The sequence below is a fragment of the Magnolia sinica genome, chromosome 5 (genome assembly GCF_029962835.1).
Source record: "Magnolia sinica isolate HGM2019 chromosome 5, MsV1, whole genome shotgun sequence".
In the NCBI taxonomy this organism is placed as follows: domain Eukaryota; kingdom Viridiplantae; phylum Streptophyta; class Magnoliopsida; order Magnoliales; family Magnoliaceae; genus Magnolia; species Magnolia sinica.
The window spans coordinates 59,075,202-59,091,576 of NC_080577.1; the positions used below are offsets into that span (position 1 = coordinate 59,075,202).

General features: G+C 40.5%; 1 protein-coding gene across 2 annotated transcripts in view; it reads right to left on the reverse strand.

Annotated features, from left to right (window-relative positions):
* LOC131246069 (vacuolar sorting protein 3) overlaps positions 1 to 15,647 on the reverse strand; it is a 28,938-nt gene extending 13,291 nt beyond the window's left edge. Inside the window, exons 1-8 of one of the 2 annotated variants that reach the window (XM_058245932.1) lie at positions 14,404 to 15,647; positions 6,773 to 7,048; positions 5,217 to 5,413; positions 4,887 to 5,028; positions 4,372 to 4,644; positions 4,192 to 4,264; positions 2,769 to 2,817; positions 428 to 716 (exon numbers count right to left, since the gene is read on the reverse strand). In XM_058245932.1, coding sequence (XP_058101915.1) covers positions 428 to 716; positions 2,769 to 2,817; positions 4,192 to 4,264; positions 4,372 to 4,644; positions 4,887 to 5,028; positions 5,217 to 5,413; positions 6,773 to 7,048; positions 14,404 to 15,504 — 2,400 coding nt within the window. In that variant the 5' untranslated portion in view covers positions 15,505 to 15,647. The remainder of the gene's footprint in view (positions 1 to 427; positions 717 to 2,768; positions 2,818 to 4,191; positions 4,265 to 4,371; positions 4,645 to 4,886; positions 5,029 to 5,216; positions 5,414 to 6,772; positions 7,049 to 14,403) is intronic. The other variant, XM_058245930.1, reaches the window with a different exon arrangement.
* Positions 15,648 to 16,375: the final 728 nt, after the last annotated feature.

The following is a 16,375-nucleotide window of genomic DNA, read 5'->3' on the forward strand; positions in this document are numbered from 1 at the left end:
GTAGCTGAAATGAGGATATCGAGATAGATGAGTAGCAAGAGAATGCATTCAAGGGAACTTAGGAGTAGCACCAATAGGTAATAAGATGGGGGGAAATAAACTTCGATGGTTTGCCCATGTGCAATAGAGACCAAGAACTGCACCGCTTAAAAGGAGTGAGTGGGTATAAGTTGAAGGCTCTAAAAAGGCAAAGGTTAGGCCCAAAAGGATATGGGTGAAAGGTAGTAGGAAAAGACTTGATAACCTATGGCCTAACTGAAGTTATGGGCCTTGATAGGGTGGAATGGCGAAAAAGGATTCATATAGTCGACCCTAATTGGTTGAGATAAGGCTTAGATGATGATGATGATCCATTTTCAAGTCACATGTGATTTAGATGTCAAACTAAGCAGAACTGAAAATAAGAAGAGAAAAAGGATTCACAAACCTTTTCCAACCACAATTCCGATCCTTCAATCAAGTAAAGAACTTCCTCTGGATCATACAAGTCTGAAGATTGTAAAAATAACTGCAATCTCTCCCTGACTGGATTTCTAGAGATGATTCGGCTTTCAAAATCAGAAATATTTGCCTCAGCTAATTTGAGAGCATTGGGATTCTGAGACAATGATTCCATCTCAACAGCATCAATTGCTGATTTGGCAAGGGAAAGAGCATATAACGTATGAAACCGAATGTCATCGGAGTCTTGGTCATCAATCAACCATTGCAAATATCTACACAAGAAAAAAAGAGAATTCAGAATCTAAGAAGTAAAAAAAAAAAAAACAAAAAAAACACAGAGCAACGAGAAAGAACCATCTCCAGTACCATAAGCAAAAGCATAAAGTAGGGAGTTACGATCATTTATGAAAAAGCATGAGAAGGATACACTAAGTTTTCTGTGAAAGCTATGAGGCATGGAAATTTATTGTGAAAACGTCCAGCATTTGACACCAAGTCGCCAAATGGATAAAACTAATAGAAAATAACATGGAATGGATGTAAAGTAGAAGCTTGGGGAGATTGGAGAACAGATGCAGCGTTAAGGGAGGCATAAGTGTTTTGTTCATTCAAGTTATCAACCTTCTTCTTTTTTTGTTGAAAGGTGATAAGATTTTATTAAAAAAGAAGCCCAAATACAAATGTTTACGAGGCTCCTGATACCATATTTTACGAGCCAGCAAGTGTCACAACAGAAATGAACGATGCAGAAGATAGTGGATCCTCATATGTATGTTGCTTAAACACATGGTTCCCGTGCATGTAGCATGATGCACCCATGTGCATGTGAGTGCATACGCATGCATTGACAGATTAAAGGTAGTTGTACCAATCAAACACATGAGAATTTCCTAACAAGAAGATGGTCACAACAATTAAATACTTCTGCTCTCGTGAAATATAGTCAACCAGATATTAGTCTCTCTTAAAACTTCCCTTCAACTAATGTAATTATTTTTCTAATAGAGCTCATTGTGTCATGAGCAAATGATGATTATGGCAATTTGAATGGTTTGGTATTTTCTTTTGTGCAGTACAATGTCACTTTATAGCATGTTGTGCTGTAAAGGTCGTTACGTAAAGGTAACAGTGGCAACTGTTACACGTTACGGGGTCGTAACGGCCGTAACAACTGTTATGGAAGAAAATGACCCATAGCCGCTGTTAACGGCCTGTTACATCCCCTATAAAGGCCATAAAACCCTATAATGGTCTATTATGAGGAAGATATAGGTTTTTTAGACTTTTTTTTCAACGTTATGGGGTGGATACAGGTTTTTCGGATTTTTTTTCAATTAAAAAAAAAAAGGGGACCATAACAGCCATTACAGAGGCTGTAACAGCTGTTACGACCCCTATCATAAAGGTAATGGTGGCGACCATTATGGCCACTGTTACTGTTACAGAATAACTTGCTTTATAGACATGAGCTGCAAACTACAATTGATAGTCATACTAGTACATTAATGTCTGCACTTCTCTGGCAAATATGTAATTACTTTGCAGCATTCCAACTTGCTAAAACATCCTAAGCAGTATGAGTCACAGCATCTTGTAGAGGTTTTTAACACATGCAGCTGAAACGCCTTAGTAAAGAAGACCCTCTGCATGTTATGCATTTCATTGTAGGCTGAGACACGTTGAAGCTCAAACAAAGACCATATGTGCAAGAGACCAAACAATCAAGAGCAAGGGTTACAAACTACAAACTCGACATGGACTTCATATGGGAGCAGATCTGAGTCGACTCAAAACTCAGTTTACTATAGCATGAGTTTTCAAAGATTAGCATTCATTTCCCCACCCTCGGGTGGGTTTTTAATAAATTTTCAGTTCTCTCAGAAAAAAGAAGAAGAAGAAGGTTTTCAAAGCTTAAACGGCTTATGCTGTAATCTGATATCTGGAGTATTTGATCAGGTTTTTCCAAGTAGAAGATTGATATTTTTGAGTGTGAAGTCTTAGTAGATTTTGAAAAATAGGATTTACCCTACTTAACCAATGAGTTCAGTTGATTTAAGATTTTTCTCTTCTACCCTTTTTTTTTTTTTTTGGTTGTCAATTGAGTTGGAAAACACTGACTCAATAGGCTAAGAGAAGGTAGATACTAAATACAAGTAGTTACTGAACAATGGCAACAGCATAAGTAACTATTTGATGCTGTAATGAAAATAATAATTTACTAAAAGTTGCAAATGTCCAATTCTATTTAATGACAATTATATATGAAAGAATGCTCTGTTCCCATACCAACACAAAGCAGCACTCACAGTAAGGACATTCAATACCTTTGGTGAATCTCAACCTTTTTTGAGTCAATTGCAGCAAGTACTTCTTCTGCAGTAAGAAGCATAACAACTCTATTAGAACAGACCAATAATCAAGCCAAATTGCAACCTTATTTGTACAAGAAACTCATGACGTTTATACACAGATGTCCAGCGATTTATTTTTCTTTCATTGTACACAACGCCCAATATTGCAGATTGTGCAATCAAGATGGTGAACCAAAAACAATGGTATCTGCAAATGAAGGTGATTATGTACAAGGCAAGAAAAACACCAAGATGCCCAAATATGAAATTATGACTAATATCCAGAAAGTCCTTTGCTACATCATCACCATCCCTCCCTCCCTCCCTCCCTCCCTCTCAAAATAAGGCACAATATCCATCACGATGGTGGATAAGAGGAGCTAATACAAAGATGGATATCCAGAAAGTCCTTTGCTACATCATCAACATCCCTCCCTTCCAGCAATTTATTTTTCTTTCATCGTACACGACGCCCAATATTCTGTATTGTGCAATCAAGATGGTGAACCAAAACAATGGTATCTGCAAATGAAGGTGATTATGTACAAGGCATGAAAAACACCAAGATGCCCAAATATGAAATTATGACTGACAGACATCCAGAAAGTCCTTTGCTACATCATCACCATCCCTCCCTCCCTCCCTCCCTCGCAAAATAAGGCACAATATCCATCACGATGGTGGATAAGAGGAGCCAATACAAAGATGTGGTGTCTGATAACTCATTCACTTCTCTAGGAGTACAAATGAAAAAGTTATCCAACAAGGAAGAGAAGCATTTATTTCAATTACAAAGACAGTTTTAAAGGCTCTGTGCAATAATCATGAAGTGGGACTTTGGGAATCCCCTTCCACTGTAAAAGGGCCGGATAACAATTCCTTAAAATTTTCAATCTCTATAATTTGTCCCTGATTTTTGCTTCATTGGAGTCTCCAATTCTGACTGGCCCAGAAAGGACCAATTTCACCTTGCCTATTTCTAATAACGCCTCTGATACCAGTGGCATAATGATGATCATGATGTTATCTATATAGGCTCAAATAAAAGAAGGAAGTGTCATCTTCAAGGACAACCCCACCTGATGATGTTATCTACGGGCTGAAAGAAAGTAAGAGTGTACAAAATAAAGATGATGGTGATGATAAGAATTTGTAATGGGTAATAGAGAAAGGGAAATGAGGGTCATATATTAGCAATCATCAATTACAGATGATTTTACAGAATCCCACATGCAAGAGGAAGGATCCAGAGACAAAACAAATTGAAAGACCCTGGTTTAGTTGTATTGTTTTCCTTTTCTTTGAAGAAAAGGCAAGCATTTATCGTGCTCGCACAAGAGAGCAAAGGAAAAACCAAACCAGATGCCTTGAATTCTCTTCAGGCATGAAAAATTACCTGGTGAAAGCTGATTGGCCCTTTTCTCTGATGTTAATACTCTAACTGCCAGTTCTTGGTCTATATCTGCAATCTAGTGAAAAGAGCCACTGCCAACTGATTAGCTCATATATCCATGGAAATATTAAGACCATCAATGATCTAAAAGTATCACCAAATTGGTTGAGTAATGTTACATACCCATCCTAGATGTTGTAGAACTATGTCTTGATCAGATATCTCCTCCAGAAGCTTTGATGCTTCAATTGCAGCTATCATTTGGCCAGAGATTAAACTTGTACAATTATCTCGAGAGTCTCTTTCTGCAGTTGGGTCTTTCCATAAGCCAGCTGAATAATTTCTCGCCAAAATACGCCAGATTGCAAGAGCCTTCGAGCTCATCCCTTTACTTGCATACAGGAAGGCAAGCGTCCGTAAATGCCCAGAGTCATCTAACAGAGTTTCTAACTCCTCCTGCACGGCCCATGCAAGTTGCAGGGTGGGTCATCCTTCAAGCAGCCTTCTGACAGCGGACTTTCTGCCTTGCAATACATAGGAATACTAGGATTCCGCTGCTTACCAACATACACACATAGTGCATGGTCCTGAGGCTAGTAACTCACTAAATTTTGATTGTACATCTAATCAAAATCATGACTGCCTCAAGATGGAACAAGCCAAAATAATAATTGAGGAAACTGTACAACCAGACATACCACAACACAACTGTTTGGGGAGGACGCCAGCTGCTCCATTTCATCTATATGATTCAGAGCTCTATAAAGGTACATTAGAAGAGTATCAACTCCCTCCTTCACCGAAGAATTCAAATCTTTATCCCGGGAAACTTGTAGATACCTGAAGCCCACCAACAGAACATTTGTTGGAAAAAAAAATGTATATATATATTGCAAGTAATTTCAAGCCTTTGAATTAATACTGAACAACAACAAATGAACATGCAAGCAATTGAAATTGCCAAATTACAACAGGTTAGCTTATGCTTCACTGTCGTTTATATACATCCATAAAACAGTATATAAAACCTGATAATGTTTTGAATCGCTGACTCCAACAAATCAGCTCTACTTGGTGGATTCAAAAGAAAATCTTCATCTGCTACAGTGTCTACACCTGCTTTTCTAAGAAATATAGCTCTCTGGATCGCCATCAATCCATCATCCACGACATCTTCAAGAGGTACAGGAGGAGGATGCAAGCCCCAATAGCGATTCCTGGGGACCTGGAATGCACAAGTCAATTCTTGTTTTTTAACACTAAATAAGGAGATTACACAAATGCAGTAAGTGTAGGCAAAACAAACAATTGAGAAGCATGCAGCAATCATACACAAGCAAGTACAAAATCAACACCAACATTGTAAGACACTCATGCATGCACATTCATCAATTTGCAATCCACATGCTCAACAAGGAGGCTGTCTGTGCGCCCATTCCTTGGTACCTGAAAGCAGAATAGACTAGCTACTGTGCTGCGCAACACTTGGAGAGTCACTCATGCCACAAGGCCTTGCATACTTTAGTGGAAGGGAAGAAACAAGAATAGAATCCTACAGCAATTAAGGAAAACCATCTAGGCTTTGCTGCTACCATGTCTAAGGGTGAAGAAGACATGGCACATGTGACCATGGCAAAAACTAGGAGAGCAAGGGTTCCACTTCCATCATATGGTTAGAAGATTGAAAAAGGTAAGTTAGTAAATGAACTTCGTAGATATAGGGCATGGTCTAACACTTCCTAAATAATTTTCAGATTGGTGGCCATAGATGCTTAGAAAGTTAAGAACAACAGTACACATTCAACTGAAATAATGTAGGTCGCTGAATTGTTCCAAGCTCGAAACTTTTTAGAGCATGCTCCATCCAAGATGTAGAACAATAGACCAATGGTCTGGATTACCGAATCACAGGCTCTATTTGTCATAATTGGAAATAGAGGGTAACTAAGCTGAGTTGCCCTCGACTCATCTGGTACAACACAGCTCGAGAGTCAACAAGTTGGTCCGAGTCACTAAGTCTGAAAACGATGTTTAAAATGCAGGGTTTCACATGGAATCTTATGTGATAGAGAACATAAGACATTTAAAGATAGGGACGTATTGAAATATGTGAACATTTTGGAAGTTTATGATAAAAAGAGAAAGGGTAGAATCAACAAAACAGATTTTTTTTTTTAAAAAAGTGTCAGGGAAAATCCTCACTCCGTGAACAATCATCTTGAACTCAAGCCACCATACCAACCCATGTTGCAGGAAACACTTCTTCTTTGCAATTACATTGAGAAGATATTGAACGTGTCGGGAAAACAATAAATATAAGTGCAGATACGAAAATGTACGGATCCTGCCAGGGCATTACAAAGTACAAACTCAAGACCAATTGACTACAAACAGAAAACTGCACCGTTACTAGCATTCCAAAAGAAAACCAACCTTCTTCGTGCAGGTTTTGCATGATTCCTACTCATGGTTAGTACAAGCTAGTTGTATTTGGTCAAAATCATACCATTTAAACATGTGCTGCAAAATCACAAAAGCCAGAAGAAAACATATGATATAAAATTTCATAGGGAATCAGCAATACCAGCTGTGACCAGCGGTTTGGATCTCGCATTATAAATGGAAAGATTTCAGATGGCTGCATGGTTTCTGACTGCAAGAAATGATTTACAGCATCCTCGAAATGCAAGTCAAAAAGTAAGAGAAAGCCCACTTGAGCATGCACAAAGGAAAGCATTTCCTTCGTCATTTCACCTTCACACTCAAGCTCCTCTACCAAATGGATGGCTTCCTTAAAATTCTTCTTCCTCAACAGATCTTTAATCTGCTCCTCAACAGATACTTTCCGAAAGCAAATAACCTGCAAGAGTCAAAAGGCAGTGCTGGTAAAATCAAAATGAAGGTAAAACTAAGTAGAATGCTCTCAGGGATGTGAAGGATTTATTATTATTATTATTTTTTTTTAGGGGGAGGGGGAGGTTGCTGTCCTTTCAAGGAAAAGGGTCATTGTCTTTGTTGTATATTGCCTTGTACTCTTTGTTGGGGGAATTGGAAACAGAAAAACAACTGAATTTCTAACCATGTCACTGGACCCATTTCTAAGGTGACAGAGATGATCAGGCGGAATATGATAAAACAGGCTCCCCTTAGACCCAAATTTCAAAGGGCCTCAGCCTCTGACTCAAGGTCTTTGAATAATGGTATTGGTGGGCTTATCGGCCAGACCCAAAAACAATACGATACGTGGTGAATTGGACCCGTAAAGGACGATATGGATCCATATTGACTGAAAATCTTTTAGCCCAAAAAGCCTTGAAATAATATTGGAAAAACAGGGGGGAAATGTACAACACTAGAATCTATCCTTCTTTTTTTGGGGTATTTTAAAATCTATTAAATGGTGTCTTGGACCATTCTTTGATAAGAATGTTGTCTTTCAGCTTGAGCTACTGAAAGTCAACCAATTAGGTCCTAGTCAAACAGAAATCAAGCATGATTTCGTAGCTTATGGCCCATTTCATTGAAATAAAAAAATAAAAAAGAAGAAGAAGAAGAAGAAAACAAAAATGGGAAAAAAGGTGTTGGTTTACCCCTTTCCCAAATTTCCCCAAAAAGCTCCGTTCCACTTTGATTCGCCGAATCCCACTCAAATCTTGTGTTTTGATTCGCAAAATAGGCCTATATTTAGTCTAAAATACATTTCTAAGCTTCCTTTAAGGTTGAAATGAAGAAAAAAAAGTGAAACAACAAGAGAGAAGAAAAAATGAGGGCTTTTATGGCTTTAATAGTCCATATCGGTGCCAATACAGCTGTATCATACCGTGTATGCCCAAACAAGCTGATACGGCCCATTTTTTCCAAGGTGGGCCACCATATAACAGTGAGGCCCATATATATGGTTACAACACGGCCGTCATAACTCTTTTTGTAACCACACTCTGATTTGTATTGTGATTGGTTGTTACTGGTGAATTCCGAGTCAATGGAAGCAGAGTTTTCTCCTAGGTGGAAGAAACCACCTGTTGGATGGCCAAAATTGAATATTAATGTTGCTTTAATGACAAACTCTGAGCCTTGCAGTATTAGCAGAGTTCTGCAGGATGACAAGGAGACACTCGTTTTACCTCTTCTACTTCCACATCACGCAAGCATGCCTTTGAAGCAGAAGCTGAAGGCTCTTACAGAAGACCTATGAATTTTTCTTCAGATTCTTAGGGCTGATTATTGTTGAAAGATATTCTAAGAATTTGGTTAAGTGGGTAAACCATGAAGGATTGTGTCTATGTGCATGTTTTAATGAAATTAGATCCCTCAGCTCTAATCTAAACATTTCATTTACTTCATTGATGTAGGATGATGGAAACTATCCTAGGATATAAGATGAGATATCAATTACACATTAATTTCAGCAATCAACATATAAAATCAAGCATATCCACATTATATATTCGGAAATTTAGATTTATAACACGAAGATAGTAGGTTATCACATACGCGGTGAACGAAAATATATAATAATTCAAGAATGGCCCACTTGGAAGTAGCGACTTCCAATCTAGCGTGAGTAGTGCAACAACCATGTGAATAGACAATGGTGCAAGCAAAATTCTGGTTTGAGAAAAATTTTTTTTAAAAATTTAGATTTTCATTAAGGTTTTGTATTCATTGATGGAGATTTAGGAATGAGATTTTTAGGGATTCAAAGGATCTAGAAGTTAATTAGATTTAGAGGGAAAACACCAAACGAGGGCCCACACGTGGCTGCCCGTGCAGATCGTGCGTGCGTGCGTGTGCACATGTGGGTCCACACGTGGCTAGGTAAAGGAGAAGAAAGAGAGAGGATTGAGTAGGGTTTTGATGGGTTAAGAATGGGGTTTTGATGGGTTGAGAAGGTTGTAATGGAAGGGAAGGAGGAAGGCAAGAGAAGAAGAATAATACCTTTTGAAGAAGAGAAAAATCAAGGATGCACCTTGAAGAATCCACCACCAAACAAGCCTCTACCCTTACACTATTCAATTGGAATGGAGGGTTTCTCACAAACCATAAAACACAAGGAAAAATCCTTCTCATAAAAAAGCTTCTCTTTTTTCATTCTTCTCAATGACTCCACCAGGGTTGGACGTCCACACCCCTGTGCTTTTATAATTAAACATTCGAAATAATTACAATTATGCCACTCACATAAGTGAAATGGCCCATCATCCAAAATATGAAGACTAAAACACTTATCATCAGTCTCATCCACCAAATAAATTCTAAAAATAATATATATATATATATATATATATATATATATATATATAAAAGAAGTGAGATGAGAGTCAAAGGGGCCCATATCTACAAGATCTGGTGGCTTAATAGCCGGATCGACAAGATCCAAGAGTCGGATCGACACGAAATAAAAATCCTATAAATAAAATGGTCTCCTACGTAGTCCACATGCATCATCCCAAAGTAGGGTCTTCCTGATGCACGTTCAATGCATGTGGGGTCTTCAAAATGGCCCAACAGGCCCCATCTAGAACTCATCTTCTACCCACAAAAAAAGTTGCGCTGATGTGGGTGGCCGCCTCTGTCTTTGATACATCCGAGTAGGTCTTATGATGTCCCGATCAAATTTCACGCTGGGCTCAAGTGAGGTGGCCTGTGGGATGAAGGGGCACACTCGGGGTGGGCAGCCGGTGTGAGGCGAGTGACTTGTGTGAGGTGACCTCAGCCAGGTAAGGCGGGTGGCTTGCGTGAGGCGAAACCCATGTGATGTAGGGCCCACTAGGAAGTTCAACTGAGAACCTAACTCATGGGATGTGGGGCTTGGGCTATAAGATAAATGGATTGATTTGCCATGCTCTATTAGTTCGAGCTTTTAGAGCAAGTGGTTAGTTGTCCTCCATCAAAGTGGTATCAGAGCGGGAAGTCTTGTGTTCGAGATTCCTCACCAGGGGTGATTAATGCATGGGCACTGTCACACTGGCCTCGAGTGGGGTGGCCCCTGGGATGCAGGGGCACACTCAGGGTGGGCAGCCCGTGTGAGGCGGGCTCGTATGAGGAAGGCCCCACCCGTGTGAGGCGGGTGGCTCATGTGAGGTGGAACCCAGGCTATGTGGGGCCCACGAGGGGGGTTCAACCGAGAACCTAACCCATGGGATGTGGGGCCTGGGCTATAAGATAAAAGGATTGATTCGCCGTGCTCTATCATTTTGAGCTTTTAAAGGAAGTGGTTAGTTGTCTTGCGGGTGAGAGGCTAGTTTCACCTCTGAATAGTTAACGAAGAATAATTTCTTGGGTAAAGAATAATTTCTCGGGTAAGTATGGACCAGTCCAAGCCTTGGAAGATTTCTTTTATTTTCTACGAGATCAGAAGTAGTCTCTATGCCAAGCATTTCATTTACTCATGTAAAATGGGAGGCTAATAACTAGGCCGATGTGTTGGCCAAAGCATAGTGATAAATCTCGTTCTCAGCAATTTCTTGGGATACTTTCAAAACTAGAGGTTTTCCATAGGTTTTTATTGGAAAAAAAAAAAATCTCACTAAAATTAAAAAATAAAAATATTATTATGAGTTAATAAATAATCCTAAAATTAATAGTATACATGTATATGTGGAAATAAAATAAAATTACGAAATTATGCAGGGGCACACTCAGGGTGGGTGGCCCATGTGAGGGAGGTGGCTCGTATGAGGCAAGCCCCACTGGTGTGAGGCGGGTGGCTCATGTGAGGTGGAACGCAGGCAATGTGGGGCCCACGAGGGGGGTTCAACCGAGAACCTAACCCATGAGATGTGGGGCCTGGGCTATAAGATAAAGGGATTGATTTGCCGTGCTCTACCATTTTGAGCTTTTAAAGGAAGTGGTTAGTTGTCTTGCGGGTGAGAGGCTAGTTTCACCTCTGAATAGTTAACGAAGAATAATTTCTTGGGTAAAGAATAATTTCTCGGGTAAGTATGGACCAGTCCAAGCCTTGGAAGATTTCTTTTATTTTCTACGAGATCAGAAGTAGTCTATATGCTAAGCATTTCATTTACTCATGTAAAAGGGGAGGCTAATAACTAGGCCGATGTGTTGGCCAAAGCATAGTGACAAATCTCGTTCTTAGCAATTTCTTGGAATACTTCAAAACTAGAGGTTTTCCACAGGTTATTATTGGAAAAAAATCTCACTAAAATTAAAAATTAAAAATATTATTATGAGTTAATAAATAATCCTAAAATTAACAGTATACATGTATATGTTGAAATAAAATAAAATAAAATAAAAAACTAATTACGAAATTATGCAGGGGCACACTCAGGGTGGGCGGCCCGTGTGAGGCAGGTGGCCCATATGAGGTAGGCCGCACCGGTGTGAGGCAGGTGGCTCATGTGAGGTGGAACCCATGCGATGTGGGGCCCACGAAGGGGGTTCAACTGAGAACCTAACCCATGGGATGTGGGGCCTGGGCTATAAGATAAAGGGATTGATTCGCCATGCTCTATCATTTTGAGCTTTTAAAGGAAGTGGTTAGTTGTCTTGCGGGTGAGAGGCTAGTTTCACCTCTGAATAGTTAACAAAGAATAATTTCTCAGGTAAGTATGGACCAGTCCAAGCCTTGGAAGATTTCTTTTATTTTCTACGAGATCAGAAGTAGTCTCTATGCTAAGCATTTCATTTACTCATGTAAAAGGGGAGGCTAATAACTAGACCGATGTGTTGGCCAAAGCATAGTGACAAATCTCGTTCTCAGCAATTTCTTGGGATACTTTCAAAACTAGAGGTTTTCCACAGGTTATTATTGGAAAAAAAAATCTCACTAAAATTAAAAATTAAAAATATTATTATGAGTTAATAAATAATCCTAAAATTAACAGTATACATGTATATGTTGAAATAAAATAAAATAAAATAAAAAAACTAATTACTAAATGATGACAATTTCGAGATAATTTTCACACTGAAGTCGTGAGAATTAAGATATGCTGAAATTGTGAAAATGTCATGATATCAATGGGATAACATAGGTTGGTTGATATTTCGTGAAAATATCACAATATTTGCAAAATCTCGGTGATATTTTTTTTCTGGTGGATCAAAGGAGGTGTCTCTACATCTTCTCTTTGTTTTGGTAACTATTTCCATTTGCCTTGATGCACTTTTGCTTTTCTAGTTAATGAAATCATCTTTTGTTCTCAAGAGAGACAAAAGGTGGAATCCTTTTCAGTTGCATACATGCACCCTGCATATTGATGCCAATAGTAACAAACTCTCCAACTATTTGAATAAATTCTCGGACTTTTCACCAAACTTTTACAATAATGAAATTTATTAAAGAGAAAAGAAGAGAAATAAACAAAGAAAATCAGAGAGAAAACTCCACTACATCAGCAAGAAAGACCTTGGTCGGTAACACAAGACGGGAACACTCTTGTTTGCTAAAATGCACATCTCATACGCTTCGCAATGAACATGCTTGAGCCTCACATCAATTATATAACAAATATCTTGTATTTACCCAATGAAATCCACAAAATGCCATGGATACTCCCCTTCTCAACAGCTCCACAGGTGGCATTGAGGGAGACAACCTCAGGCTTCACAGCCTCAACAACCAATTGGTCAGAATAACCAGTGTCATAAATACAGATCCCATAAAGGATGGCCATAATTTCTGCACCATAAAGTCCATTTCTTCAATCAAGACAAAAAAAAAAAAAAAAAAGTTCCTCGACACAATCTCTAATTAGACCCACAGACTAGTCAACTTGGATTTCATCTCCCTATCAAGCTACCACCCAAGTTCACTTTAAGGAATCCATGTAGGCCGCTTCCAACTCAACCGCTTCATGCTTTGGCAGGCCACAATTAACAGCTGCCCGACTAGTCATGATGGAGAAGATCAAAAGAAAGAAAGTTTAACAACCTCCTACATTTCCCCAGGCTGAAATGAGATTCAAATCTGATCTATAACCACCTTGAAACTGCCCTCTTCCCGAGAAGATATATGTATAACTATCTAACCACTGGCCCCAGGACAGCTAGAAGAGAACAGGCCACAGAATTTTACCAAACAACCAACCTGACAAATCTCAACCAACTATGCCACAGATGACTAGACCACCCAATCTACCAGAAACATTCTGAAGAAGCAGCACCAAATCAGTTGAGAATGGATAGTCCAGAAGGAGATGGTTGACCATCTCTTCCGCCATGTAACAAAGAACACACCTGCTGGGAAACTGATGGCTGCAGTTACGTAAATGATCATCCGCATAAATTTTGTCCAGGAATCAGATCCAGCAAAAAGCTTCAACTCTTAGGGGAAGAGTGCTGGCAGCTCCACAGTTTTCTAGAAAGGTGAGAAAAAAGACAGCACTACTGCAAGAATAAGAATCGGTCTTGCATAGAGGGCACGCACGGACAGCCCAATAGGCTCCCCAACCAGACTCACTACCCAGTCCTGCCCTACAACATGTACAGAACCTCCACTTCTTGTTCTTCTTTCCTTTTTTCTTTTTATGTTATTTTTCAAAAGAAGAAAATTTTCCCAATCCAAACTTCTGTAGCTATTTCCGTAATTTGCTCAGAAATAATGCAACTTATATTCCAGAAATTATAATTCAAACTCTTTCATCAGCTGGGCATTCAGAACTTCTCAGGCAGGCACACATGAAGGATACAGGACCATCGAAGTTTGGTAGAGACATGAAGTGTAGACACATATACAACACGTATGCAACCATTAAATGTAAACTTTGACTGGAAGGTCTAGATTTATCTGGGTGTTTGGAAAATTAAAAATGTGAATATAGGTCTCTCAGTTTTCAGCCAATGGGATGGCTTCGAATTGAGAGGAATTATATGATCCTCAGTTTTCAGTTTTAAAAGTGGGGCCATGGTTTGGTAATCCAGACCATTGATCAGATGTGTGCCATTATGGATGGGCAATGCTCCAAACATCTCGCAGACTGGAAGATCCCAACCAATCTTTGGCCTTTCCTCCTTGAAAGTGAATCAAGCTGCATTTCCTTTCTTCACTACCTATATGCTGGCCGCAAATGGAAGGGGCAGGATTGAACCATAAAGGAGATTATGGGGCTGATCCATCCAATGTGGACCCATCAGATCAATGGACTAAATATCTGAGTCATGGGCCCACCTGTCCAAACTGAGGACTCAACAATACTATGCATATACTTTAAATATCTCAAAGGGCTATCAGAACATGATTCAGATGCTTACCTTAGAAGGTGTTGCAACCACAACAATGTCACCAATTCCACTCTCTTCGACTGCCACAACACACCGGCCAACTCCTTCCCCTGCAAACAACACTGATTGAACATGGACGCCCATTCTCTTGTGATATAAATCCATCTTACCATCCTTCACAACTATCACATGTGGGCCCACCTCCCCGACAGAATCTGGTGCATGCCTGAAAGCCAAGCTCCCACCTACCGGCTGGCCCTGATCACTCACAACAATGCCAACATTGTCCACCAACAAAATCGCCTGCTTGTCCCTCCATAGAGATTTCAAGCATGGAAGCCCAGATGACTCCGGAAGCGAAAATATCAAATTGCCCTGTCCAGTACTGCTGAAAAACAACGCATAGCCATTAACAGTCCCGACGATTATCGACTCGTCCAGCCACACCATGGTCTTGACTCCATCAATGCCCTGAATTTCCTTCAAAATAACAGAAGAGCCACCTGCATCAACCTCGATCAAGATCAGCTTTTTCCCCACTGCTGCAACAGCAGCAACAGAATTCCCATTTCTCTGCAGCTCGGAAGCCCTAGATTTCGTCCCATTCACCCAAATCCCCCCGCCTAGCTTCTGAAGAAGCCGTTGAGACCGTTGGATGCTGCTACCGCCGTCCACAGCCCAATCGAGACTCGCTGAGTCAGCATGGCATAGTCTCTTGGCAACGGCCAAGACACCTTTTGGAAGATTCAATTTCCGTACGGGCTGCAGCAGTAGGGAATCCACCAAGAACAGAGCCCCGTCGGAGAGTATTAGAACCCGATCAATCTCACCGAAAGTATGGATCGAATCGATAGGACGGTCCGTAATGGATAAAGATCGGAGGGGACCAACGGTCGAGATGGAGTCTTGGTTGGGGTTTGGTAGGGTGGAAGTGTTCGATGAGAGGAGGATGAGTTTTCCATCTTTGGTGCCGACGTGGATTAGGTTTTGGGAAGAGAGGGAGATGGCGGAGATGGAAAGAGAAGGCGAGGAGAGAGGAGAGGTTTTTGAGGGGTCGAATTCGGCGAAGGGTTCGAGGACCGTCCGATCTTTGGGGTGGGGCTTGGCCATAGGATGGTGGGCCAGGATCATGAAGGGATTGCCATTGATAAACGAACCTGGAACAAATCAGAGAGAGAGAGAGAGAGAGGTGTTCCTTTTCTGCAGTCTTGCTGTAGAAGCTTGCCGGACTGTTAGGTGATGACAAAAGTCGCCTACTCGTCTTCCGAATGGCCCAACTCAAAACGAGTTCAAGTCTCACTCTCGTGTGACCCACTTGAATTTTTTATCCACCTCATTTTCTTTCGTACGCCCTAAAATGAGATCTCAAAACAGATGTACGGAATGGATTTCTCACATACATTGTAGTGGCCCCATCCAGATCCTTGCGCAGGAACTGCCTTTCGCAGGAAATCCGCGTCCTTCGTGTGCGTGGATTACTGGATTCTGTGCGTGGGAAACGGATTGGCTACAACTAGCCAGTGTCCAGTGGTCGGTACTCCGTGGGTCCCACCACGACGTATGTGTTTCATCCATTTTATCCACCTCATTTTCTTTCGTACGCCCTAAAATGAGATCTCAAAACAGATGTACGGAATGGATTTCTCACATACATTGTAGTGGCCCCATCCAGATCCTTGCACAGGAACTTCTTCCTGCGAAAGGCTTTGAAATCCGCGTCCTTCGTGTGCGTGGATTACTGGATTCTGTGCGTGGGAAACGGATTGGCTACAACTAGCCAGTGTCCAGTGGTCGGTACTCCGTGGGTCCCACCACGACGTATGTGTTTCATCCATTCCGTCCACCCATTCTTTCATATCATTTTATGATATTAGCCCAAAAACGAAGTTGATCCAAATCTCAAGTTGACCGCATAGTCTTGATTGAACGCCTACCATTAAAAACTTCTTGGGGCCACAAAAGTTTTGGATCAAGGTGATATATATTTTTTTCCCTTAATTCA